This window comes from Stylophora pistillata, chromosome 8, assembly GCF_964205215.1.
Source record: "Stylophora pistillata chromosome 8, jaStyPist1.2, whole genome shotgun sequence".
In the NCBI taxonomy this organism is placed as follows: Eukaryota; Metazoa; Cnidaria; class Anthozoa; order Scleractinia; family Pocilloporidae; genus Stylophora; species Stylophora pistillata.
The window spans coordinates 11,324,577-11,352,532 of NC_142526.1; the positions used below are offsets into that span (position 1 = coordinate 11,324,577).

A 27,956-nucleotide genomic window follows, 5' to 3' on the forward strand; every position below is an offset into this window, starting at 1 on the left:
TGGTCTGTGATAAACACTGGCGCAATGGACAAGTGATTCATTGTCGCCCAATAAAGCCTGACGTCACTTCCTTTTCATTTCTGAGAAACACTGATAGTTTCGCAAAAGCAAATGTTACGCGTCCTAGTAATAATTATTGTGAGCTTGTTTTCTTCACTGGAGCTAAAGGTATGCATTACCACAGTATTCAAGATAATCATTACGTGATTATTCTCGCAAAACTATTTGATAGTATGGCTATAAACTGATGATGTTTGTGGTCAACGTAGTTCAGTACGTGAAGAAGTTGTTCATACCAGAAGTCGATTTGAAAGACACTGAAAATATTTCAAACAAGAACCTATCCTGAACTAATCATGTAGAAAATTAGAATGCATTTCGATTGAGTCTGGTGAAATCAAAACTAAAATAATTACAACAGCCAATTAGAGGAAAGGAAAACTATTACAGAGAACAAATAAGACTGAAATCACAGTCAAAACACACCAAGTGCTTTCGACGTGTGACCAAGACGTGATAAGCGTTAGTTTTGAATTCGATTACATATACAACCACAATAGGCGACCTGTTTTTCCGCACCGTTTCATCGTTCAAGTGGATAGTGCGGTTGGACGCGAAGTTATATGAGAAGTCTATGCAAAATGTTTGTCCGCCTTAAAATAAAAACAAGACGGTACAAACTTAGTCTTTTTTATCGCCTGGTAGCCCGTTTATTAAAAGTTCCGATAATCATTGGACCCAAAAATGCTGCTTTTCAGAGGTCAATAGCTTTGAAACTGAAACAATAAAAAACGTCTGAAAACAAAACATAATTGGCTGCTTCTTGAGCGAATACATGCTCTACTATTTCCTAGATTTAGATTTTTGAAATTTGACCTGGGGAAATGCCAAGATTTGCAAGAAAAGAGCCCCATGGGTAAATGGAATCATCATAAGATACATGCAGTAATGCAAAGTACTAAGTTTAGAATAAACGATGATATTAGTTTCATTTTGTCGTTGGTTGCTTTTTTTCATATGAACGCGGAATGCGTTGCGATTGAATCACCGCAAGAAAATGTCGCAAAATTTGCCCCCCATCGCTTAGATGGTATCATAAAAGCCTTGAAAAGCCTGGAAATGCCTCGCAGTTTTAAGTCCTGACATCGCCATTGAAATAACATTAGAAAATGAAGAAATACAGAAAAAAGTGAGTTGTTGCAGTATTCTGTACCCTCTACATCTTTGAAACAAAATGAGGTATATATTAGTCAAAATGAATATCCTGTGGAAAAAAATCAAATTACGCTAAGTATAGTTTTGCCTCGGATTTACCTGAAATAATAGTGAGTACGATGAATCGATTGGTGAATATCGCAGCCTTCAGCATTTAATAGAGTTGTTCTATCTCAGTCATACCTTCATGTGGACATTATTCAGCGCCACAAGTTTCGATGTAACAGTGCGTTATTAACAACCAGTCAGGCGCCGTGTGTCGATGATTAATTATGTGCATGATTAGCTCAGAATAGTTTCGGACCTTTATTATTCTCTTAGAGATTATTTCTGACATACAGCGGAAGTTTTCCTTTTAGTAGCATATTAAAAGTCCTAACAAAATCGCTTACGTTGCCTCTTTTTCAGCTCCGCGGAAATACGTCGTTGGCGAGATCCTCATTTAGCCCACGGCATTTGACATTTGGGAAGTGATCTCTGCGTATTTCCCGCACTACTCAAAGATCAATCAGGCGATAACTATGATATTCAGTCCTGACATTGCCATTGAAAAGTCATAATAACATTAGGAAATGAAGAAATACAGAAAAAAGTGAGTTGTTGCAGTATTCTGTACCCTCTACATCTTTGAAACAAAATGAGGTAGTTTCTCACTTAAGATTTTGGTTGTACTTAGTCCGCGAGTTTTCTTTAAATCGGTTATCACCAACCACCGTCTAACTGATTAAATTAATGTGAGTGGGAGGATTAATGTTTATCACTGGAACTGTCCCAGAGCATGTCTGCTATAATTAGTTTGTGCAAATATTTGAAACTATTTCCAGACTTTCCGCCTCTCTCAGAGAATCTCCTCGTTTTTCTGGAGAGCTGCAATCTTTATCAAAGCCACATGCTCCATTCGTGGTAAGTACATGGGGATTCTTACCGCTTTCCGCAACCACATCTCTCCGACAAGGAACAATCAGAGCTTCATTGCGTTCATCATTAACTGCATTTGATGTTTGCAATATCTTCTGTGACATTTTCATTGTTCTGTTCTTATCCTTTTGGGACCCATTTTCAAGGCAATCGTCGTGCTTGCCTTTACGTATATACAGTTTCCTTGATCAGACATGTACATTTGAAGTAGTTCTAGTTCTTCGTTCTTGTCCTAACTGTCATTGGCATCTGTACATGATGGAATATCGAGCTCACATCACCATCTGCCGATTCACGAGGGAAACGGTCTGAAAAATAATATTGAGTCGTTAAAAAAACAAAATTGGATACAAAATTGGAAGTGTCGTATGTCTTCTTTTGTGAGTGCTTTTCTGGTTTTGAGCGATCTAGTTCTTCTCTGGCCTGGTAACCGGTTAGTGAGTTTGCAAATAACAGTAACTCGTAATACAATATCAGCTCGGCCACACTTGACCTACTAGTGTTATTTTGTCCGTAACGACAACTACAAATTGCAATTAACGTTAGCAGCAAAGTCCACAATTTTCTTTACAAATTATAAACGCTGTGATTAAATGCCCGGCAGCCAGGGGGCGGTCTTAAATAAACTTTATGTCCGGCAGAAATGTTTGAGTTACAAATATCAAGTGATTCCAAAAATCAATTTGTTTCATATGAAAGTCACGCTTAACAAAAGGCTCTATCGGATATCGCGTGACACCCGCTGTAACGCGACCGACTAAAGAATCAGCGAATTTTGGAAGATTTTGCTCTCTCTCTTTCGCTTAAAGAACGTTGTCGTTCTGTTACCTCCAGATTATAAAAGCAAAATTGTTAAGCTTTACGTAGAGGTGCAAATTATACCGTTAAACAATAATCTTGTACTGGCAAATAAATATTTTGTGTTGCTGACTCGCGCTATTTTAAACACGAAGGCGCGCTATATAAGGAAGTCTTCCCTGGGAAGACCTAGGCTCATTTGTCACTCACCGTTGACGTGCGCGGGTCAAATTTAAAATGGCGGCCGATTTGAACACTCGAAAGGTAAGGTATACGAGAATTGCTGTGCCTTTCCTGTCTTTACTTGCCCTACAATTGAAATATCTTTATCTAACACCAAGTAGTAATTCAAAGATTAGAATTTTATTAGACGAAAGTTTAATCGAGGAGCTGAACGGTTGGCTTACCGTGAACAACGAGGAGATCGTTCGAGTAGAGAAACCACGAAAGAAAAAATCAACGCCAGGGTAAGTTGGGTCTTCAACGAATCATATTTACAACATTACAAACTGATATTATTCCACTATTCGCAATGTATATGCCAATGTAATGTCAAGTCCGATCCGAGGGGATATTGTATAATACTGTCAGATCGTGATACATAAATATTCAATGTGCTGTTTCCAATGATCGGGAACTCGCAAAACGGATAAATATTTCAAGGCCATATTTTGGGTCATACTTTTTAATCTAAATTGTATGCCCTCTTCTGCTAGCTACAAAATCTTATGGGCTTTTTAGTTTGCCGAAACATATTTTTACCCGCCATTTGCAACGTTCTCGAACGATGTCCTTACAGCGCTTTACCAGTTCAAAACAGGTTATGTTCTCATGCATCATTCTAATTTTGCTTTCTTTGACAGTTTCCGAAGACAAGGAAGCCACGGAAAATGCAGCGGCAACATGTGTCGAGCTGCAGCACGAACTCGTTAGTCAAGAGATCGACAATAGATGTTTTTATACAATTCTAAACCGCCACGGTTTATAGCGCGATCTTATTTACATAGCCAGGAAGGAAGCATTGGGATGTTACATGGAAGATGTTTGAAAGGTCATGCCAGTCTGTGTTGTGGAAGATCTTCGGAAACGGTGGCCAAATCCTGATGGAGTGCCCTACTGTGCTCACCGTCGTTCATAAAATCAGCATTACAATACTCCATCAGCACTTCCCTCCAAAATGTATACATTTCTTTGTATAGTGACAATAAGGTACAATAGAAGCTATATTGTTTCACAATGCACTGTATGCCCTAATTCTGAACTCCACTATGCAATATCTTGAGGGATTGATCAGCATTTTCCATGTTCTTCTTCCACTGCTGGTACCTTAGGTTGTGATCCTACTAGGAGAAAAAAAAGGAATTCGGTTGTAGTTTATTTCCTCTCAATAAAGATTATACACAGATGCTATTTATAATAATTGTCATTGAGTCGCAAAGATTTCTGAGCATATGAATCCAAAATGATGTCATCATTCAAGAGAATTAAATGAGCATCATCAACTTGAAAAAGGAGTCATTTCAACAGAAAATGGAAAAGCAACTGAAATAATACTTTGCCTTGAACCATCCTTGATCATCAATAAACTCATTCCAAGACCAAAGCTACATCATCTCTGAAAAGGAAAGTAAACAAGTAGTAGCCTTATATCGTGACACTTTAAGAGCTTCTGCAAACAACCTAGAAGCTGCCAAATACACACTAGGCAAGGCATATGGCAAAGCCTACAAGCATCGTCACTATTTTATACATGTAAATACAAGTACTGTCTTGAATAAAATAGATGCAAATGTGAAAGAGACACTAATTTCAAATGAATTCAGTCTTGATAATAAGTTGTGATTGATCATGACCATAGATAGATTACAACAATAACAACTTTATCAGTGAGGACAACAATGTCCATGTGTTGTAAATTGTAAAGTGCACTCAATGCATGACATGACACGAGTGGATGATTTAGTACTTTTTTTGATCAACAAACACCAAAAGTCTTGTTTATGTTTGATGCCTTTAGATTATTAGATAACATGCTGGTAACAGATTAAATAAATTATTACAAAACTGAAGAGCACCACACAGTCATTGACATATGAACTTTTATAAATACTTACCATGCCAGGTGTCAAAGGAATTCTTGATGCCTCTTTGCTCAAACCAATTTTTCAAGGATCTGACGCAGTCATGGGCCACCTCTGTTAAGTTGTATGCTAAAAGCAGGGGTATGTTTGATATGTTATGTTATTCAGTTAGACAGGAATCCCACATCATAACAGCCGAAATGGAGAAACAGAGCTATCGATTTATTAAAAATGCTGCAGTGAGGGGGGGGGGGGGGGGGGGGCAAAAATCACAAAGACAACTGATAAGATGATAGAAGTGGAAACAGGCTTTCAGAAAAGTGAGGCACAAGTTATCAAATTCATGGGGCTTAGTATTCGGTTGGAATTGCTTACCTCATAAAAATAGCTGTCACTGTAGAATGCAGTCATGTCTGGCATCTGTTATCATACTCTGAAAGAGTAATTAGAATAAAAAATGAATGGAAGGAAACTGAGCATTGAAGGTAACTTGAATGAAGGTACAAAGTGACTTAGCACTGCATAAGGTGTTATTTCAAATTTTGCCCACTGCAAATAACTTCAACAACACTGAACATACACAATGAACAAGTAGCTGGTTGCATGTCAACTTACATCCTCACTGGCAATATAGCCTTGCATAGCTTTAACTTCTACCCTTGCACTAGCCATTGTCTTGTTGCACAATTCCTGAACTACAGACCTATATCCAAATCCCTGGTCTTTATATACTGCCAAACAAAATGATACAGCCCAATAAGCTGCAAGGTACAGTAAAAGCTAGATTTAAATCATGATATATATCTTGTTAACCAAGTGCGAGGGCCGTACTGGGAAAATATCGGCCCGAGGTCTTGACAGTATGGACCAAGTGCAGGGAGGTCCGTACAAAAAAAGAGCGAGGGCCGACATTCTCCTAGTACAGTCCCGGGCAAGCTTGGTTAATAAGAGATTTATCATACGACTGAAGAAAGCTTTTTCACAAGTGCAGGATCATTTAGGACAATGCCCGGTCCAATACTTAGAGAATATTGGACCGGCAATAGAGCATTTTGATTGGTTGATTTTAGATACTGGCCCTCTGGCTGCCTGAGTCTTGTAATAAAGTTTATTACATACTTCACAACACTGCTGTTAAAACACAGGGAGGATCACATCCTAGAAATAGTAAAGATAGTGTACAACAGTGTATACGTTAAAAACCACATACTTGTGTCTATTGTTTTGTCCATCACACAGCCAATGCCAGTGGCCTCAGTAAAACCATGATACTGAGTTTCAGTAAGTCCAGTACATGTGAATGCAGGAACCATTCTGCAAATATATATTTTCTTAGTATCACTCACCTGAGCATACAGATTTATTACAAGAAACAAAACATGGGAGAACAGAATGGAAAGCCATAATTTACACAAACGAAGAGGATATATTTGTACATGTAAACTCATCATATATATATGTGACAAACTTTCCTGGGATATTTTTCTTCGATAATGCTTACCTGCAAAGTAGGTCATGTACATATTATACTCATCTAACATTGGCGTAGTACTTTGCAGGGTGTCCCAAAACTCCAAAACTGAGCCAAGTAACTGAGTCATTACACACAGGGAACTTCAATCTTACAAACGTGCCCTTGACTTGAAAAAGTAGCTGAAGCCTATTTGTAATCTTCGCCACAAAATTCACAAAATGGATTTTCGGCCATTCGAGCACATCAGTCTTGGTGATGGATGAAGAGCTACTATCCACAGCTGATGAACAAATCATTTCAAAATACGAGAGAAGTCTTTCCATTAAATCAGTATTTTGCGTCTGTCTACCTATACCAAGAGCCGATTTAGCGTTGCTTATCCTCTGTTTGATAGCTTCCAAACGACTTTGCTGATCCTTTTTTACTTCAATTGTCAGACTGAAAATGGGTTTCGTTCCGCTGGATCTCACCGTTCATTTGCACGTTTGTTGATTTTTGTACGTTTCTTTTTATCTGGAGGGGGAAAGCTGTCCATTTTCCGAGTCGAATCGTAGAATAACCTCAGCAAAAGGTCTCACACTAAGAGAAATTCTGTCAGACAACTCCGATCCTTCGAAGCGAAGTGACGATTATTTCGTTCGCGTTACTGCTCGATCGGGCCTGGAATATATCGCATATTGGCGCATAAATTCACTGGAACACTGCTTGCCACGGTACCAGTTGAAATGAAGACTCACAATAGACAAAGATAGCCTCACGGATAGCCTGTTGGGTAGGGGTCAGGCTCAAAATGGCGGGCGATTTGAATTTGACAGTAACAACGCAAGTTTTTTACACGAAACGAGGAAATATTGAACTCCAAACAAAACTACTCACAGAAAAATAACTCTACTGATATTTTGCGACCGTTTCTGGGTATGTTTTATTGCTTTTGACAAGTATAACAAATACTAAGTGTTCGTTGCGGTTCTCCTCATAGTCCGCCATCTTTATTTTTTGGGGTGAATTCAAAATTAGGGGGAGGAGCTAATGCCCTTTTATAGCGCGCCTTCGTGTTTAAGAGGTTTTGATTTCATTTTTTCGAGACAAGGCAAAGACTCTGGGCCGAGGTTTGTACAACGCATGCTCAAATGTGTGCGTTACCGCCAAATTCGAAAAGAATAATAAATTCCGCGTATTTTGATGTATAATTCATAAGGGTGCGGTAAAGTTTCGGCCTGGCAAATGGGCCTTGAAATCAACGCTTTGGTTCTATTTCTGCTGCTAACCTTTATAAACAGCGCGAGTGCGATAGAACAGGAATTCGATGGAGCGGAATCCGGAGATGTCCCTTCATTTACGTACGAAATAAACAAGTAAGTATAGATTCAAGTTTCGTGTATTTCTTCGAAGATTCATTGTGTTAAAGATCCTTTTCTATCTTGTTTGGTAGCTACCTCATCTATACAGTCTGTAAAGAATTAGAGGGGAAAATCGACGACTTAAGTACTGAGTCTGCTTGGTCGGCGAGAATAAGAAGAATTTTTGAAGAGTCTGCGCTGAAAGGTTTAATCTTAAACAATCGTATCGTAAATGTCTTCAAGAAGAAAATTTCGCTTCTTCTCTCGGCGTTGAGGAAAGCTGGTCAAAAAGGTGGTCGCCATGTTAAGAAGCTTAAAGAAAAGTGGCAGAAAGAGACGTACTCATTCAAGATATTCTATAATGAAATTGAAGCGTGTCAGCTACAAGAGGAGAACAGAGGTTTGCGCGGACAAAAGAGAAAGCTGGAAGCATCCCTTGCAGATGAACAGGCGAAAAGGCTAAAGGTAGAAGAGAAACTCGAACAAGTGCTTAACAAAGCAGAAAAGGACGAAAAAAAATACGAAAAAAAATTTAAGATTCTAGCGCGTAAAATTGCGAAACTGCAGAGAGACGGAAAGAGAGGGCCGGCCAAAAAGAAAAAATTTACCGATTATACGAAACAGCATCAGTCACGTCTTCGACAACAGATGAAGGAAAACTGTCAGGCAACATTATCCTTCCTTGGATTGTACGATTTTATTGCCACAAAAGTAGAAGTTTTCAATGGCGAAACTCAACAGTACGAGACATTTTCCTTAATTGATGAAAACGAGCTGCCACTAAAGGACAAGGACTCAACGGAGCTGACAGATGAAAATTTGGATGAAATTAATATGTGGATCTACATTAAAGATAAATTTAACATTTCTAATGAGGCTTGGCATGAGCTGGCTATGAAAACCAAACAGATGCCAAACAGCTATAAGCTGGAGAAGAAATTGAAAGAACTTAATGCAAAATGGAATCTTCAACCTACACCTGGCCAAGCCGAGGGAGTCCAGTTAAGTTTTAAAGAAAGTTTAGAGGAACAAGTAATCAGGCTTCAGGGGAAAGGAGTTTTGAACATTAACACTAAAATCAAAGTTAAAATTAGTGGGGATGGGACCAACATTGGGAAAAGGCTCAAAATTGTTAATTTAACTTACACAATATTAAATGAAAGAGATATTGCAATGAGTGAAAAAGGCAACTATATTCTTGCCATAATCAAAACTACTGAAAGCTATGATAATTTAAAGGCAACCCTTGCAGATCTTAATGATGAAATGCAGAATCTAAAGCAAATATGTGTGGGTGATTATAAATGTGACATTGAATACTTTTTGGGAGGGGACTGGAAGTTCTTAGCTTGTGTGTGTGGTTTGGGTGCAGCAAATCAGGACTATGCCTGTATTTGGTGCAAATGTCCTAGGAATGAAAGGTTTGACTGCAGCAAGAAGTGGTCCCTCACAGACAGGTCCCTTGGTGCAAGATCATGTGAAGAAATAACTGCCAATGCAAAATCTAAAAAGTTCAATTGTAAATCAGTGCCTTTATTTTCTTTTATTCCCATTGATCATGTCATAATTGACACACTTCACTTATTTTTGAGGATTTCTGACAACTTGATTGAGCTTCTCATACAGCAACTTCGCAGGGAAGATGCAATAGATAAAGTGAAAACTTTCCCTAGTGGGTTTACAAGGGAGAAATATAAACATATGGCTGGATATGAAAAGTTTCTGAAGGACATTGGAATTTCCTTTGACTGGAGAGTAAATAAAGACTCTAAAAAATTAGAATATAGAGACCTTACCGGACCAGAAAAGTTGCTTGTTATGCAAAGCATAAATTTCCAATCACTCCTTCCCAACTTTAAGGAAACTAAAGAAATGGAAAAACTATGGGCCAGTTTTATGGAAATTATTGGAGACCTGAAGCTTGAGTTTACAACTGATGATGCTATTACTCAGTTAACAAATAAGATCAACTCATGGTTTGATAAGTTTCTATGTTTGTATCAAGCCAAAGATGTTACCCCTTACATGCATGCACTATATGCTCATGTGCCTGAATTCTTAAGACTATATGAAAATATATCCTATTTTACACAACAAGGAATGGAAAAATATAATGATATATCATCCAAACATTATTTTAGATCCTCAAATCATAGGGGAATTTCTGCTTTAAAACAGATTCTTTTGAAGAAAAATAGAATACAGCTCCTAGAAGCAGCAGGCATGGAAAGAATAAAGAAATGTTATAAGTGTGGAAATTGTGAAGGTCTTGGTCACACCATAAAGACATGCTCAGCTAACTGTAAAGAATGCCAGACTGCAGTTTGTTGTGCACATCTTATCAAAGTTGATGGAAGATGGACACAGAGATGTACTTTGTAAATTCCTTTCTAGTGACTGTAACTTTGAGGGCTAGGCTTCCTAGTTGACATGTTAAAAATTTATCTTATAACAGCCTTGATTACAGTAAATATAAATAAATGTAATATCCATGTGTAGTTAAGATATTCAAAAACTCTTTTAGAATTTAGTATGAACAAATATTTTCATTCCCTCAATCTCAATAATTAACTGACAATGATTATAAACTGATAATAAAATATATCAAAACAATAACTGTAGTTGTGTGATTGCATTTAACTCAGTCTTTAATTTAGCAGTCATCCCTTGTTAGGTACTGGTGTCTATTTCCATCTCCACAAACAAAAGTAAAAACAAGTTGACGGTCATCTTCAATTTCTGACCTCACATACTTGCCCCCTATGAGCTTGTATTCTATTATAGGGTTCCTTTCTGTAATCCAAAATCTCACTGCCCCTTCTGTCACAAAAGCATAATCACTATTTTCGTTTAAAATCCGTTCATCCCATTTGACTCCCAAAAAGCTGTCTAGGTCGTGATTACAAATCCGATAGACTTGCTTGTTTCTTTCCCTTTTTGCACGAGCAGCAGTGGCAATACTCACTTCAAAGACCTCCTCCACAGAAATTTCAATCCTGATTTCTGGATCGTCCTTCCTTCCAGAGTATAGCTTTCGCTTCACTTCCCGATACAAGCGGTCTTGGAAGAGATGCAAACGATCGTCTATGGATTCCATGGATGGTTTACATTTATGTTCCAACCGCATAATAGGAAATTTATCACCATCATATGGCCTCCATTCGTCAAACTTATCACTAAATCCGTTACAATGTATTTTTACTCGCTTGCCTTCTTTGTCGACCTCTTTCGACTCGATTTCGTAAAGGCGATTGTCCTTTTGACGCTTTGGTATTCTGCCCTCGTCAGCTACAGCTTTTAACGGGTTTACTTCGTTGATTAATCGCTTCGGCGCTTTGATTTCTCTTTTTACTCTGGCCGCCATGTTTGTTTTTATCGTTTGCGCATAAAACTTTTGGTCATTCGCGCATGCGAAATATGTCCGCGAGAGTCTGGATGCAAGTCAAAGCAAATGTTAACCCTTCTATGAAATGACTTTGATATGTTCAATAGACAAACTCCCCAAGCTTGAGCATACTTGAACATCTCTCGGTTTTCCACAAGCTTCTGATCAGACTGCCAGGCACGATCTTGAATGGGCTTAATACCCGGCAGTTAGGAATTTTCATTCGAGACCGTGCTCGTGCTCGGCAGTATGAACAGAAGCGTAGGGAAAACCGAGCGATATTTTAGTGTCCTCAAGCTTTGAGAGTTTTTCTGCTGAAAAATCAAAAAAATATTTCGGAATTACTTGACAATTAATTTATTTAACTTCGCCGACAGGCAGGGACACCGCGACAGCTTGCGCCAATTACCGCGGCCCAGTAAACCCACCCATTCCACCCCAGGGGAGGACATTCACCACACAGTAATCTCGTGCGTGGGAAAATAAAGTCTTCTACCCCTACCCCGGAAGGAGACGGGGTCTCCATTTATTCGTCCCTATCCTAAAAGACTAGGATATCTAACCATTTCTTTGATGCTATAGAAAGGTAGCATATTCTTCTCAATTGTTTTAAGTCCTTGAGTGTTGGTCTAGCCGGGGCTCGAACCCTCGACCTCCCGCACAACAGTCCAGCGCTCTATCATTTGAGCTAACCGAGAGGCGGTTCCAAACAAACATCTGATTTAGATTTGAAAGAACCTTTTGGTGGAAAATCTTGGAAAATTTCTGACGCCGGGCGTTTAGTTTATTTGAGGCTGTGCCTGGCTGCCCGGCATTTAGTCACAGTGAATAATAAAGCAAAGGGCAAGAGCATCATGGAAGGTAATTAATACAAAATAAACATCGGTTGAAACTTTGCTCGATAGCTTCAAGCGATTCTTATGTTTGGTTTCCTTGAAAAGCGCTTTTACCTAAAAGTATGCGAGTAGTGAAACGCTCGCGGTGAGTCTCCGTGCGTGACCGCCGGTGAAATGATGAAGTTTTACTCGGCGCTGAGCAGACTAGTTCAAATGAAAGTCGAACTACATTCAGCGACTTACGAAACGAAGGACGATCGGAAGCTTCGTAGGACCTAGCATCTCTTTCAGCGGCTGATCAAAACGTTGCAGATGCAATCTCCTAGCAGTTCTTGGAACGTTTTCTATTTCAAAGTCTCCTTGATAACTGTCTGCTATCTCAGTTGAAGAGGCAGTAAATTTGGGACAAACCAGCGGTAACTCAAAGATCTTATAGTTTGCCAGCACATTTTTATTAGACTAATTATGTATCAAAGGGACAGATATCGTGGTTTTCCGAAAACAGAAATGATTATTTTTGCCACGATTTTGTAATTAGAGGACCGTTATTGCAGGGGAAGCTTTACTACTTAGCACACACTAATTCTTGCAAAAAGAAAAAAAAATTAAATTACGCTAAATTACATTTTTGCCTTGGATGTACCTGAAATTAGTGGAGGAGTACGCTAAATCGAGGCGCGAATACCTCAGCCTTCAGTATCTATAAGTAACGTTGTTTTATCTCGTATCCTTTATGTAGATGTTGTAGTTCAATTTTATCCTTGGTTCAAGTTTTATTTTCCTTTGTTCTCGATCATGTTAATCAGTGTGATAATGAGCTTGAAACAAAGGAAAGTAAAATTTGAACCAAGGATAAAATTGAGCTACAACATAGACATTATTCAGCGCCACAAATTTAAATGTAACGATGCGTTATTAACAACTAATCAGGCGTCGTGTATCGATGATTAATTATGTGCACGATTAGCTCAGAATGGTCTCAGACCTGTATTATTCTCTTAGAGATTATTCAGTTTTGACATACAGCAGAACTTGTTACCCTTTCAGTAGCAGATTAAAATTCATAAGAAAACAGCTTACGTTGTCTCTTCTTCGGCTCAATTTGGAAGCTTTTCGCAGGGCGATAAAGAGCAAGTACATTTTCGGTCGGGATCTCCATTTAGCCCGGCTTCTCGGAAACTACATGACATTTGAGAACTGATCTCTGCGTATTTCCTTCACTTCTCAGTGATCAATATTGTGATAACTATGATATTTACGTGCTTGTATCTGGATTTCACAGAAACTGTTTGAGTTACATGCCGCCGGCGAACGTGTTGCTAACACTGATTACCACACAACACAGGAATTTTCGACTTTAGATAGTATTCACAACAAAGCTATAAAGTTGCTCAGCTATGGCCTCGTGATATTTCGTTCATCTTCTTGCATTTATCAGTGAATTCTTGCCGACAGATTTCGGCTCAGTTGCCTCAGTTAGTGGCAAGCTGCTGCTAAACAACCTCCCCTTTAAGTATTTGAAGTATGTTATTGAAATTTTTGCCTTACCTGGTGAAAATGGAATTTTAGCTCACGGTAGATTCGTGATGAAGCCCGTGACATTCAAGGTTGTGAAAAGATTTCACTTGGCCGAAAGTGAAACTTCTGATCTGATTAAAGTATATACATTTATAAGGGTCATGACTTTATTTTGTAAAACTCCTTGTACTATTCAACGCAGTATAGCATTACAAAAACATGCGGCTCACCCCAATCGCGGGTGCCCTTGTCTAATCGTGGTCGCATAAAAAATGGTACGCTTGGGCGCCTTTTCCTCAAATGGACGCTTCTAGTGATTAGCATTCAGCGAATTAGATAAAAACCACAAAGAAAAAAAATCATTTGAGACGAGCTAGGGTTCCTGCCATGTTGTTGCCCCCTCCGTTTCTCCCACGTTTAAAACTTCTAACTTCTTTGTTTCCAAAAGTTTGCAAACTGTAATCACCTGATGGTATTTTTCGACACTTTCGAAGAGAAATTCAGTTGTCTCCATAAAGCAAATCTAGTCTGTCCGAGAAATATATAATTGTGATACGGTAAATGAACATTCAAAGTCACTTTAGATGAGAGGTGATCGTTATCATGGAAGCATCGCACACGGTGATCCTGACCAAAGGACAAGCCAACGATTGCATCCAATCAGTTTACTGCAATCGATTTTTTCCGTTATTACAATCATGTAACTGAACAACTTTTATGCAGCTTTATGCAGAACTATGGAACTCGGAGCGTGCGAAAGGCTCCCTGCCTCGCGGTTGAATGGAAGCAAAAGGTAAACAACACGCTTATTGTGCAAAATTATCATGAAAACTTACCTTTCTTGGATAACAAAATGTAAGATATACCCTTGTTTTATTCTCCTCTTACCATTCTCTGACCATTTTATTCAGAAGATCAAGAACTTACGCAGCGGGACTTTTACGATATAAGAGAACGTCACAAATGAGTAAAAATTTATCCTAGTCTAAATTAGATGAATCATTATAATTTACAAAATTCTATTTTGAAGGCGAAGGTTTGAGAGGGATGAGGGTTAGGGGTGAGGGGGAGGGGGGGGGGGGGGCTAGCATTTTTATGTGTTCCTAATTTAGTTTGCCCGCTACAAGTTTATCGCTCGCTCGAAGCACTAACATAATCAATAGAGTTTGTTCATAATCTGACATAAAAAGGACTGCCTGGATCACTTGGGTAGAAAATTAATAGCATGGAGTGAAAGGAGCTTCGTCGCACTTCAACTGGATGACATAGATAACGGGCGCTGCTATCAGACGACAAAGAGTCAAGCCACATATATAAATACTGAAATAATTTCGGCGAAATTTACCAGTTTTAGATGATTGTGAAGATGATAGGTAACGTTTTTGAGTCAGTTGTCACACTACCATCACCCCTCCGTTTTAAAGATCTAGCCTAACTTTTGGACGGCGAAGTCGTTCGAACTAGCCGGCATATTCTGCATATTCTGTGCCTGCACAGGTTTAGGCACAGGTTCTGTATCGAACGCTCTGCTTCTGTAATGGCCTTATCATAGGCTGAGTTCTCCGCAACTTTCGGAGCACATCATCATATCCGTGGCAGAGGTCGGACCTCTTCTGTTTAGCCGTCGGGTACAATTTTCTTCATGTGTGCGTGGTCACTCTTCCATCCCGGCGGCACACAAGTCCGTTGTGAGGGTTCTGTTGCCGCGATAAACCAAATAGCTTTTCGTTAACTGTAGTCCAAGCAGTTACACTTCTCTACTTGACCATTTTCTGTTGGCTTAAACATTGTAACTATTGGTCCCACTTGTCGACTTGTGGCAACTTCTTTTCTGTCGAGGCTGCTCTTAGTTCTCCATTAATGGAGGATGCTACGCGGTAAAAGTGGACAAACACTGGCTTTCCATCCAGGAAAACAGAATTGAGGCGATTAACAACTGTGCTTGTCGACATTCGAGAGTCTAGTATCTAATGTTCTTGCAACTGTGTTTTTCATGTTTTTATCACAGTTCCAGATATGACGTACAGCACACCAGTTTGCTCAGACATTAAACATTTGTAAACGATGGTGCATCTATGTTTAAATTAAAAAAGACCTTCTTTTCATGCATTTACACGAACTAAACTATCGTGAATACGAATGTGTTGTAAGTTTACAGCCAAACTATCACAGAGATTAGAGAGAATAATTATGTAATTATTGCCTTCGGTGGAGCCGAAACAAGCTCATTACAATTATTACTAGGAAGCCAATATTTTACATCTGCGAAGCTATTAATGTTTCTCAGAAATAAAAAGGAAGTGGCGTCAGATACCTGCGGGCGACCCTGAAATCACCGGTCCATAGGTTCAGTGTCTATTAAATTCGTATTAGCCACCGGCATAGGCTCCAGAAGTATGGGCTAACTCGTACCCAATCTTTATTTGCTGGAACAAGCGGAGTGCTAATTACCCCTAATTAGCCAGCCGGGGTAATTAGCCAGGGGTCTTAACGTCGACCAGATCATTCAAACTGTCAGTCATGCATAATTTTTAACTAACATTGACTTTATGAAAGATTACTAAACTACTTTTGTAAATCTCACGCGAGATCGCTAGCGATGGTTTCAGAATATGCCCGGATATTTTTCCGAAGCCAAAAACACTCGAGCTAATTTTCAATTGGGCAAACTGCCACCGTGAAAGCACAGATTTGTTTTTATCTGGTATGTCGGATATCGTCGTTTAAGTTGGACTACTTTTGTTTGTGAAACAACCTGAATGCAGTCGTAAACATTCGTTCCTTTCTGAGGCTCCACATTCACCCCTCCCCCCCTTTCCCTTTCCCTCTCTCCTCCTTTTCCTAGCGCTTCTTTTCTAAGCCTGCTTCAAACTGAGGCTGCTATTTAATACCTTTAAATCATAACATCGTCATCTAATTTTTCATTCAGTTTCAGGGATTATTTTGTGCAAAATCACCCTATATCACGATCTCCCATCTAGTTCCCAAGCGCGGTCCAGACTGGAGCTTATTGTGAGCTGTTATGTCAAGGAAAAACTTGCCAAGAAAGAAGTTGGGATCGCTCAGACTAGGAAAAGGATACTGAGGTGACAGAGAATTCTATGGAACCAGTCAAAACTGTCAACTTTATTGCCCAGTGAGGAGTCGGAGGATTTATTTGGAGGGGGGAATGCCATGGTTTTCAGGGGGAAGGGAGAGAGTGGTGATCGGTCATCGCAGTCAGAGTATAGAGGGGCACCATGGAAAATCGTCTGAAGATTAATTGTCAATGACATGGGAGATCATAAATTTATTTCAAAATTTGTTCACTCACAAAACATGTTGCATGGAGTATTCTCTATCTAATTAATAATAGCTTTCGATCAGTTTAACGGCCAAAACATAAAGTATAGTAATCATTTGTGGTTTCCAGTCTGTCTGCTGTTGTATTCCGCCGAACCAAACAGCGACTGATGGCAAATGGGGCAGCTGCGGCTGAAGGAAAAATGAAAAGAATCAGATTGATCCTGACTAATGAAATTAGCTTTAAAGAAATGAAATCTGACGAAATGGCCGGAAATCAAAAAGTGAAATACTAAACAATCGTCTTGTCACCAGGGTAGCAACATTTATTACTACAATTGTGAGAACTTTTTGGTGTACTTACACGCCATTCTGTATCAAGGCAACGGCGCACTCTCTGTGAACCTTGTGTGAGCATGGCAGGACCTGACAACCGCTGAACGCGTTCTGAAGATAACAACAAGAAGTTAAGGGAAAAGGCGACTCTTTTCACCTTTCCATGGACTCACACGTAAAAATTGATGCAGTCCTGAAAACAGTAACTGTGGCGTTGTGACAAGCGCAGGGGACGTCACCGTGACCATGAGAGTCAAGGGAACGAATAACTCTTCGTTTGAGTGATTGACTGGATGATCTCAAAAAGGATGATAGGGAAGGGTTAAGCTATCAGTGAGTGTCGACATTAAAACTAAATCATGTCAAAAAGTAGTTTCTTAACTGAGGCAATGCGGTGGTAGACGGCCCGCCACTCATACAGGGAACAGTTTAATTGATCCAACCAAACTTGAAGGTCATTGTTTGGATATATAAACAAAGTTGAAATGGTAAATTGGCCACCGTAACGATTACAAAAGCTGACGTTTCGAACGTTAGCCCTTCGTCATTACTCCCACCGACGCAGCCCCAAACAGTTTCTTTCGAAACTATCAGCCTTTATTCATTTGAAGGTCATTGTGTTTGTAATAAGTACTTTTGCACCATTAGCTATCTAGCTCCTAAAACGCCAATAGTGACACTAAAATGCGTTTATTGATCGTGCTTTGGAGCGGTTGCTAAAGTCAGGGCCGTTAATCTCAGCCATCACTGTAACTGCTTTCGTCAAAGCTAAGTGTTACCACTTCCGAGAGATGCCGCGAAATATATCGTGGCTTGATAAACGCTAGCGTGATTAGTTCATCTTAGACGGAACATTATAGTTAGCGTTTCAGTTCAGGATAAGACCCCGTGTAATCAAGATCGTTTTTAAATAGAAGACAAGTTAGACCGTAATCCTCAATAAGGTAGTCAAGACCCGCGAACGATGGCAAGTAACAACTTATTTTGTGATTACGTTAACTCGTAGTTGTGGCTCAAAACGAAACTTATCGTTATCTTTTTACTCTTCTTGGTTCTTTTCATTGCTATGTGTTCGTTGCCCAAATTAACAAATGGTAAACACCACAGCGTACACTATTGAGTTATGGATGCACGCGGGAGGTTGCTAAGCACGAAAGAAGCGTAGGAGTCGCTCGAGGCGATAGCCGAGAGCGACTCTAGCTTCTTGAGTGCTTAGCAAACCTCCCAAGTGCATCCATAACTCAATAGTGTACGCTGCGGTGTTTACCATTTGTTTTATAACATAACGTTGATACATTGTAGCTAAAGAGTTCCCTTTTATTTAACAAATCTTACGCGACCAGGAAAAAACAAGCGCGCGCGGAAAAATAGTCTTTGCATTTGCTCACGTCAGCAGCGTACAGCCATGGGCAAATGGGGGACGCTGAATTGACCAATCAGAGCGCGCGCTTTACTTTGGTTATGTCATAATCGATGTTATTAAAAACTAGATCATTGGATAATGCAATTCAAGACTTTTTATTGGCATAGCCATTATGGTCTATCAGCCAATATACCATAATCTACAAATATGGCAAGCGTACGTTTCAGCTTAAGATTAAAAGGGAGCTAAAAATTTAATAAAATTTAATAATTTAATTGAACGTTTTTAATAAAACAATTATTCCACTCGCGCTTGTTGGATAGGAGATGATTATAGCCAACTCGGCGCTACGCGCCTCGTTGGCTATCTATCATCTCACATCCAACGCGCGCTCATGGAATAATTGTTAATTATTCTTAAAGCTATGACCGCATAATACTTAGCTAATTTCTTCAATTAATGATTTTAGTTGACCGCTTCGATATAAGAACGCCTCAAAGAATAGGAAAGGAATAAAGAAAGAAAAAAATCCATATTGGTTTGACAATTATCGCATACGCGTGCATCAACCCTGGAATCGAGTGCCAATCTTAACTTGAAAAGAAATATTTACAATTACCTCTAAACAGATGCAGCACTCATCTTGTCCCGACTGTGGACGGCATTTGGGTTTTTCTTCCTTTCTAAATGAAGAAGGGGATATACTTAGCCTTCTTGCGTAAAAAAGAAATCCTTCATTCTCAAATAGGTTGATAAATGAAAAAACTGAGAAGACTTATACATTAAGGAGACAAAAAAGCGCGCATATTACAATATTCAACCTGCTTGTCCTTACCTCTGTCTTCCGGAACCCACGCCTCTTAAATTCTAACAAATGGAATAAAAATACCTGTTTATTTCGATAAAATTTTGTTAAAAAAATGATTTCTCTGTCAATTCTAACATTGAATGGCATATTGTTTACAGGTGGAACGCTCCTGTTCTGGTCAATTATGTACAGAAAAAGTTACCTGGCAGCTATCGAGAGGTGTAAATTTTTTAGCAAAATATTTTCCATTACGCTCCTCGTGACCCTTAGGGACCTCACGAGGAGGAAGGGGGACGTTGGAGGATTTTGAATGTGTAACAATAAAATGCGCTTGATTCCCCTCCCCAAGTCTTTATTGTATTTAATAATCTTCGCCCATTGGCAGTCAGTCTCCTGGAGTCTCTTTTTGTTAGCGACGACTGATCCTGTAAAACATGCGATCGCCCCCCCCCCCCCCAGAATCCTCTGACCCCTCCCTCAGGCAATATACAATGACTGGTCCTTTAGTTAACTTACCTCCTCACTCTGCTCATCAAAGTTACACAGACTTGCAGGAAAGGGCTGCTGAGGCCACATGCTGATTTCTGGAAGCTCTCTTGCCTCACTTTCTCGCTTCTTCCGTGCTCTTTCTGCTCGTATTTCCCGCTCTTTTCTTTCAACTTTCCGAGCAAACGCTTCTCTTTCTCTCTCCCTTGACACTCTTCCCACCCGTTGTTCCAAATCAAGCAAAGAGCTGTCATAGTTTCTGTTCGTCACTGAGCCACCAGATGGACCAAAACGTTGGTAAGAATTTTCTTCAGCATTGGCAACAACACTTCTCTGTTTACGACAAGAGCAAAAAGATCACTTCTTTAGTACAATGCACTACTATCAGAGCTCCTCCTTTCAAATCTACCCATAACGTTGCTACTTTACCCGACTGGCGCTAACAGACTACCTCTGTCCTTTTTGGAATCACAAAATCAAACAACTTCAAAATTGCAAAAATTACTTCCTGAAAGCTAGGTTTAACCAACAGCAGTGACATCAACGTGACATCAACACTGACATCAACACGTGACATCAGCACGTGACATCAACACTTGACATTAACACTGACATCAACACTGTGACATCAACGTTGCTGAATACTGATAAGCATTATTACTAACTAGTGAGCTGGGCAGGGATAAAGACTTACAAGTATCGCTGTCGGTCACATCTGCCGCAGATGGTGTCTCCTACGAACTGAAAAAAGGGAAAAATGCTAAAAATGAGATATTTCAAAAGAGTTATGGAAAGAAGTGACGACGGACTAAGGGCAAAACTGCAGTAACTGGAGTTTGGAAAATGGGATCAACAGAAGTTTTATTATTATCATTTTTTAATTTTGTTCAATTTTCTCTCATTCATAGGTTCTTTCTTTCTCATCTATCAGTTCGCTGTTTGTCGCTTCAATCTGCTGCAACTTTTCCCGAGCAGGGCAAGGAAAGACGATTTACTGATCAATTTATAAGTAACTAAACCAAAAAAACATGTTCGTCACCTCATCAGGGCTGCATGAGCACCAAGGTTCAGGAACTGCCTTTTGCCAATCTCTCCATCCACTAGATCTTCTTATCTCCCTTCTCTCTCTTTCTCTCATTTCTCTATTTCTTCTCATTCTAATCTCTGTTTCCCTTCTTTCCTGGTCCATTTGAAGTTGTGCTCGTTCCAGTTCCCGCTGTTCTCTTTCCTGCATTACCCTGTTCATTTGGATTGTTGCTCTAGCAACTTCTTGCACTAAGGCAAGAGGGCTGTTGTTAGTGAACTCTAAAGACTCGGCATTCCAGGACTCGGCAATCTGGAGAAATAAAACTAAATAAGATAATTTTCAAACATGTTTGTTATTTTGAAAGCTCTCCTATCGGGTGATATAGACCATAAATCTATGGGCTGTTTCTGTTTAAAGTAAATAAAAATTGGAAATATTTGTACTGTAATGTAAAGATATCGCAAAACAAGAACAATTTTCCTGAGTTTATTTCGCAATTCTTTACTGAAAGTATCTCTTTGTCATACAGGGAATAAATGTTTGACTAAGCCTTTGAGATCTTTTGTTGGATCATTCTGTCTCATAGGTATTTTTTCCAGTTTTTAGGTCGCAGCCAATGCAATCTGCGATCTCAGCTTGAATTTCAGTGAATTACTTTTACAACGCCCTTCCTGCCCCAGCAACCTGCTAGGTAGTCTAAGAAAGGTAATATCAGGTCCTCTCTTCACAAAAAAAGCTGTGCTGTATCAAATCCTTCTTACCTCTGCCCCCATCCCTGTGCCTTGGTCATAGCGTGAGCCATTTTGATTACGAAAAAGCAGCTCCAAGAACAAAGCAAGGTCTGTAGTGTGTCTAGCCACGAATGAGTCTGCCAAACCGTTAACTTCATTTTCCATGATAAATGAGTTTGTAGATTTAGGAAACCAATGCTGTACAAACAGAAAGCCGAGTAAAAAAAATTAAAAGTGGCTAAATATAGTTTTCCGGCTGTATTATTGTACTATTAAACTGATTTGCATGTTCAGTGGAGCTCGTAGTAAAGAATGAAAATTAATTATCGTAATTACGAATTCGCCTCGACTACGCGCGGCGGGAAAATTAGGTCATGTGACTTATAATTTAAAAGAAACAATTTATGCTGTAACAACATTCGAGGCTGGTCATCAACGGTCGTAAACCCAAGCATCGAGATAAAGCGTCGAGATAGCGAATCAAGGGTTCCAACTACTCAGAAACACAAATTGTAAGTTACGAAACTGTTTATCATTTCGACTAAGAATATTGTAGATAATAATGTATCCCGAAATTAATTAATTTTCAGTTGACTTCGACGTAACCACGGATGTAACGAGCCGTGTCTCACTCTAGTAAAAATAAGACCTGACAACGTTGATCCCTGGTGGGCTAATCTTCAGAATAAGTAGCCCCTTCAACCATAGGAGGGAATCATAAACCAAGTTCCACCTTTTTGCAGTCGAACCATTTTCACACGTGTTGATCAAAGGATTGAAATCGTGGACGTAGTATGTCAATCTTCGTAAATTTGCTTAATGAGGGGTTGGAAGGAGGAAATGATGAACAATTCTCTCACAAGAAAAATCTGCCTTGTAAATGTCTATTCGGATGTTTCTGGGGTAAATCTGGGGTGAAAGTATTTCCTGTTACCCACATCACATCACACTCAGTTTGAATAACTGCAAGATATCTTAATGTGCGACTTCATGCCTGGATAAGCTGGTGATTGCTAAAAGCTATTCAAGTGCTGCAACTAGTGAAATAATTAAATGCTTGTTTATCGCAGTAACTGCCGTTGTTCACAATTTTCGAAAAATGGGAAGAGGACAGTGATTCATAGATCGTCTGCTTCTGGTACCAAGCTGTATCTAAACTAATACTTTTTTGAATGTTTCTTAAGAAAACCATAGTCGTGTATAGGTAATAATAAAAAGTCAAGATTAAAGAAAAAAATTACTCGATTTTCCAACTGTATGCAATCATGCTCGCTGATCAGATTTGAAAGCCTACATACAAAAATTTCTTTTCTTTTTATTAAGAAAATGCGACATACCTAAAAACTATTGCGTGCGCGGTCTGATGTTAGCCCATCGAAACCTAACAGCACTGGGGGATTCCCCAATAAACACAGATATCGCCCCTTTTCCAAATTATAGTTATATCATTTCAGTATCAAATCCTAGCGGAAAACCAAAATAAACAAGACAAGTGCGTCTGGAACAGTCGTAGAATGGTTCCAATTGAAATACAATGCCTTTGTATTTTGATGTCAAGTCGTTGCTTTTTTTTTTTCATCAAAACGAGCATTCGACCTGACATCATGCCGTAACTGTTCGTATAAAAGAAATTTTATATCTTTTTTTTTTGGACACTTATTTACACATCGATGAGAGTCCATAGACTGTACACTCATTAGCAGGAATAAATAATTCTCAAAACTGTTCATGTTATTCATTCATGGTTTTCAAATGAGTTTATCGTGGGTAATGGAGTGATCCTTTGCTTTCCATAAAAGGCAACACTATTATTTCAAAAATAATAAAGAAATAGAAAAATGGCGAAATGCATGTAACAATGAGTTTTTGTAGTCTTCAGTACCCTCCAACATCTGAAACGAATTTTTGGTAATTGTCTTACTTTCGATTTGATAAGAAAGGAAATATGCCTCAGATATACAGGATCAGGCTGTGTCAAGAGAAAAAAAAACAAAACAAAACAAAACAAAACAAAGCTAAAAATAACGGTGTGTAAAAATTACAATGATTTTGAAAAGTTGTGTCTCGTATTTTGTGATCTATTTCTGTCCTAATAAATCGACTATGACATGACTGGAACAATCATTAATCAAGTATACAGGGTCAATTTTGTCTAGATAGAGAAATGACCATGTGAAAAGAAGTCTCTGTCACAAAAGAACTCTATACAAATCGTGGATTCTAACGCAAACACATCTCTTTACAGCTATTCTGGAAAACATATGTCTGATGACCGATGTTAAAGGTTAATTGTCACAATAAAGATAACCGAAACGGTTTTCGAAAGTTTTACAGTTGTACGACTATAAAGTATTCCTTAAAATACATTTTTGCCATATATGGAATTATTTTTTGCACCAAACTTATGTGATCAATTTGTCTGGGTTTTCCGTTTTTATGTCACAGTCATTAACTTCAAGCTCGGTTAATTGCTCATTGAACGCACTTCCCGCCCCAGCCGACCTGCTACAAACCCCAGATAAGCAATACTTTATTCGATCGTTCTTACATCGAGTTTCTGCCCCCATCCCCGTGACTTCGTTAGGGCGTCAGCCAATGTTATTATTGTAAACTGCAGTTGCGAACGCAAGCCAAGGTCTGTCCGGTAAAGTGGCTGGCCGCGAATGACTCTGTCAGTCTGTCAGCTTCATTTCCCATGATATATGTACTTGTAGCGTGGGAACCAGGAATGTACAAACAGAAAATAAAGTAGAAAAATTTTAAGTGGTTGAATATAGTCGTCTTAAGATCCGAAAGAAGTTTCACACGTGTTGGTAAAAAAATTGAAGTTTGCAATCAAAGCGCGTTAAGGAAATTTACTCTCAAGGCTACTCAAGGTCACTTCCGCTTTACCTTGTAAACACCTATGCAGCTGCATCTAGGGTCAAATTTTTTCCTGCTACGTTGAAACGACTTTTTGGTAATTATTCTTACCGTCCGATGTGATAAGAAAGGAAATATGCGTCATATAGCTGGATGGGACTGTACCAAAAAAAAAAAAACAGAACAAAACAAAACAAAGCTAAACATAACGGTGTGTAAAAATTACAATGATTTTGAAAAGTTGTGTCTTGAATTTTGTGATCCATTGCTATCTTAATAAACCGACTATGACATGACTGGAACAATCATTTTCAAGTATACAGGGTCAATTTTGTCTAGAGAAATGACCATGTGAAAAAAAGTCTCTGTCACAAAAGAACTCTATACAAATCATGCATTCTAACGCAAATACATCTCTTTACAGTTATTCTAGAAAACATGTATCTTATGAACGATGTTAAATGTTAATTGTCACAACAAAGATAACCGAAACGCATTTCGAAAGTTTTATAGCTGTACGACTATAAAGTATTCCTTAAAATACATTTTTGCCATATATGGAATTATCTTTTGTACCAAACTTATGTGATCAATTTGTATGGGTTTACGTTTTTATGTCACAGTCATTAACTTCAAGCTCGGTTAATTGCTCATTGAACGCACTTCCCGCCCCAGCCGACCTGTTACAAACCCCAGATAAGCAATGCTTTATTCGATCGTTCTTACATCGAGTTTCTGCCCCCATCCCCGTGACTTCGTTAGGGCGTCAGCCAATGTTATTATTGTAAACTGCAGTTGCGAACGCAAGCCAAGGTCTGTCCGGTAAAGTGGCTGGCCGCGAATGACTCTGTCAGTCTGTTAGCTTCGTTTCCCATGAAACATGTACTTGTAGCGTGGGAAACCAGGAATGTACAAACAGAAAGTAAAGTAGAAAAATTTTAAGTGGTTGAATATAGTCTTCTTAAGATCCGAAAGAAGTTTCACACGCGTTGATCAAAACATCGAAGTTTGCAATCGTAATTTGCAATGTTTATTTACTCTCAAGGCTACTCAAGGTCACTTCCGCTTTACTTTTGTTAATTAGGTGTTGCAACAGATGAATCTCGTGTTATTTTCACAGTGCGCGCCCTGACCGCGTTTGAAACAATTGCTAATTTTCGAGAAAAGGGAAAACCAATATGTTAATGGTAGGAAACATCTACACATCCTTTGCTTCCGGAAATGATCTCTTCTAAAACTGACGCATTTCATCAAATAAGTTATAAACAAAGCGAAGCCTTCGTACAACTATTACTAAGTCATAATAAGGAAGAAATTATGAATTTTTCGCTCGTAAACAATCACGCACGGGGTTTTATCGGTTTGGAAAGCCTATGTGCAAATTTGGCGGATAAATACGTCTTAGCCTCCCGTGGAAGGAGCGGATCACTTACACAGTTGTGAAAATCTGAACAATAATCATCAATTTGAATTGACGCATGACTAGTTCTACTAGCTAAACAGTGCGAAGCAAAAAAAAAAAAAAATTCCTTCCCACCTCAAGATTCTCTCAAACTAGGATTTAAAGAGCTCAGGATAGTTTGACTGTCGCATCACTTTTTCCTTAATCGAAACCACTATCTTACAACTGCAGATTTACATATTATGCCTCATATGTTCGTATAACAAAATTATTCGATGCTCACTTGGACAGCTATTTACACATCAGTGTGTTAGTAGATTCGATTGTAGCAGGATTAATTTATTCTTAGAATGATTCATTCAGTACTGGTGCACTACCTTACTCTCCCCAAGAGGCGGCACTAACATTTTAAAAAATATCCCCTGTCTGACCCTAATTGTTCAATAAATTACTAACCGTTGATCAGCTCGAGGATAACTCCTAGATGTTTCGAGCCATTATTCAAGGTGCCGTCTAACTTTACAAAAATGTGTAAGAGTAGTTTCGGCGACTTGATGGTTCTGATTACGCAAATCAGGTCAGTTCTCTATTTTACTGTTCCGGGTATGCAAATAACCCAGTCCGGAGTAAGCAGATTGGTTCTTGAAAATATCGACAAGTTAATGACACGTGTCATGCATATTCACGTCCTCAATTAATCTGGCTTTAAAACAATAGCAGAGTCAAAGTTTTTGTCACTTGCCATCTCATGCTTGAGGTAGTAAGGTAAGGAGAGTTTCAAGATCGCACTCCTTTTCTTTCACATAATGATCTCGTGTATGCTGTAAGATTGAGTTTTTGTGACATCTAGCCTGAAAGGAAATTGTTTTACTCATTGTTCTACCAACATGCGACTTAGCTTCAAGTTTTTCTTGAATGATACGCGCCTCTAGAGTCGATTCTTCGATGCATTTCTTATTGATTTTCATTTATTCATTTTCAACTGTCAATTACTTTCGCCTCAAACCCTCATTTACATCGCCGAGAAACTATCAGTTGGGGCTCTTTCAACTCAAATAATTTATCGCATTGATGCGTTTTCGTTTTATCCTTGGCATATATGCATTCCTATAAATAGTTACGAATTTGGAAAGAGAAAAACAAATGCAGCCATGTTCTTGGGTTTTTCGAGTTCAAAACGTTAACTCAGGAATCGCTTACTAAAAACTGAGACATTTCACAAGCGAGTGACAACAATCTAGTGTTTTATGTCCACTTTGGTAACTAAATTATCTGTTGAAAGATCAGTAACTTATGTAATCATATGCTATACGGAGTCACAAAATGAGTAACTTGCATATGTGATATTCACACTACTCGATAAGCAAATTGCATAATGGCGTCCGATCCAATAATACGGGGATTCCCCAGACGCCAGTTCACTATTTTTATTTAGCGCTGATATCATCTCAGCAACAATCCTTGCGAGAAACCAAAACCATAACCATTGCCGGTCCATTTAAGTAACCTCAGAACAGTCTTGGAACTTCTGAATTATAGTGTGCAAAACCTCTAGCATTTCCTAAGTTTTCTTCTGGTGAACCTTTTCTTCGTGATTTGACTACCTAACATATACACTTTATGCCTTTACTGTTCATATATACGAAATTATTTCATCATCTTTTCTTAAACAGCTATTTACCCATGATAGACCACTTAAAACTTGCATGCTCTGTTTATTCATTCGAGGTCATGTGATAATACCCTAGAGGACTGTTTCTTTCAAATCTTCTCTAACTTATTCATGTGCATATGTACGCATGATTTACAAACTCTGGAAGAACTAGCCGACCTGCTACAAACCCCATGTCAGCAATAGCAGTCTTCCACTCGTCTTATCAGGGCAATGGTATGTTCGATCGTTCTTGCTTCGAGTTTCTGTCCCCATCTCTGTGACTTCATTATGGCGTGAGCCGTTGTTATTAAAGAACAGTTCACAAGCCAAGGTCTGTCAGGTGGAGTGGCTGGCCGCGAATGACTCTGTCAGTCTGTTAGCTTCGTTTCCCATGAAACGTGTAATTGTAGGTTTAGTAAACCGAGGATGTACAAACAGAA

At 39.0% G+C, this 27,956-nt stretch overlaps 4 protein-coding genes and 2 long non-coding RNA genes across 9 annotated transcripts in view; 2 read left to right on the forward strand and 4 right to left on the reverse strand.

The window, feature by feature from the left end:
* The window catches only part of LOC111328758 (uncharacterized), a 209,563-nt gene that overhangs the window by 36,236 nt on the left and 145,371 nt on the right, over positions 1-27,956 (reverse strand). The gene's annotated exons all lie outside the window — the stretch shown is intronic.
* Positions 2,831-5,000, forward strand: LOC148724971 (uncharacterized). 2 transcript variants are annotated; one of them, XR_015991180.1, is made up of 3 exons: positions 2,831-3,195; positions 3,286-3,398; positions 3,795-5,000. It is a non-coding gene; the product is annotated as an uncharacterized LOC148724971 (long non-coding RNA). The 2 variants fall into 2 exon arrangements; XR_015991179.1 differs by having other exon boundaries at positions 3,169-3,398.
* Positions 3,279-7,540, reverse strand: LOC148724972 (uncharacterized). 3 transcript variants are annotated; one of them, XR_015991181.1, is made up of 6 exons: positions 6,514-7,539; positions 6,223-6,326; positions 5,628-5,773; positions 5,388-5,445; positions 5,046-5,141; positions 3,279-4,546 (listed from the first exon to the last, which is right to left on the reverse strand). It is a non-coding gene; the product is annotated as an uncharacterized LOC148724972 (long non-coding RNA). The 3 variants fall into 3 exon arrangements; XR_015991183.1 differs by having other exon boundaries at positions 5,628-5,743; positions 6,514-7,532; XR_015991182.1 differs by lacking the exon at positions 5,046-5,141 and having other exon boundaries at positions 3,279-4,274; positions 6,514-7,540.
* On the forward strand, positions 7,583-10,450 carry LOC148724973 (uncharacterized). The gene is made up of 2 exons (XM_088731727.1): positions 7,583-7,841; positions 7,919-10,450. The coding sequence occupies exons 1-2, from the start codon at positions 7,711-7,713 to the stop codon at positions 10,206-10,208; spliced, it is 2,421 nt and encodes an 806-aa protein (XP_088587853.1). The 5' UTR covers positions 7,583-7,710; the 3' UTR covers positions 10,209-10,450.
* On the reverse strand, positions 16,903-20,417 carry LOC148724974 (uncharacterized). Its single transcript, XM_088730239.1, has 6 exons — positions 20,292-20,417; positions 19,871-20,173; positions 19,382-19,413; positions 19,166-19,229; positions 17,212-17,294; positions 16,903-17,039 (listed from the first exon to the last, which is right to left on the reverse strand). The coding sequence occupies exons 1-6, from the start codon at positions 20,415-20,417 to the stop codon at positions 16,961-16,963; spliced, it is 687 nt and encodes a 228-aa protein (XP_088586365.1). The 3' UTR covers positions 16,903-16,960.
* On the reverse strand, positions 20,531-26,283 carry LOC148724975 (uncharacterized). Its single transcript, XM_088730240.1, has 4 exons — positions 24,147-26,283; positions 21,629-21,796; positions 20,880-21,176; positions 20,531-20,581 (listed from the first exon to the last, which is right to left on the reverse strand). The coding sequence occupies exons 2-4, from the start codon at positions 21,761-21,763 to the stop codon at positions 20,531-20,533; spliced, it is 483 nt and encodes a 160-aa protein (XP_088586366.1). The 5' UTR covers positions 21,764-21,796; positions 24,147-26,283.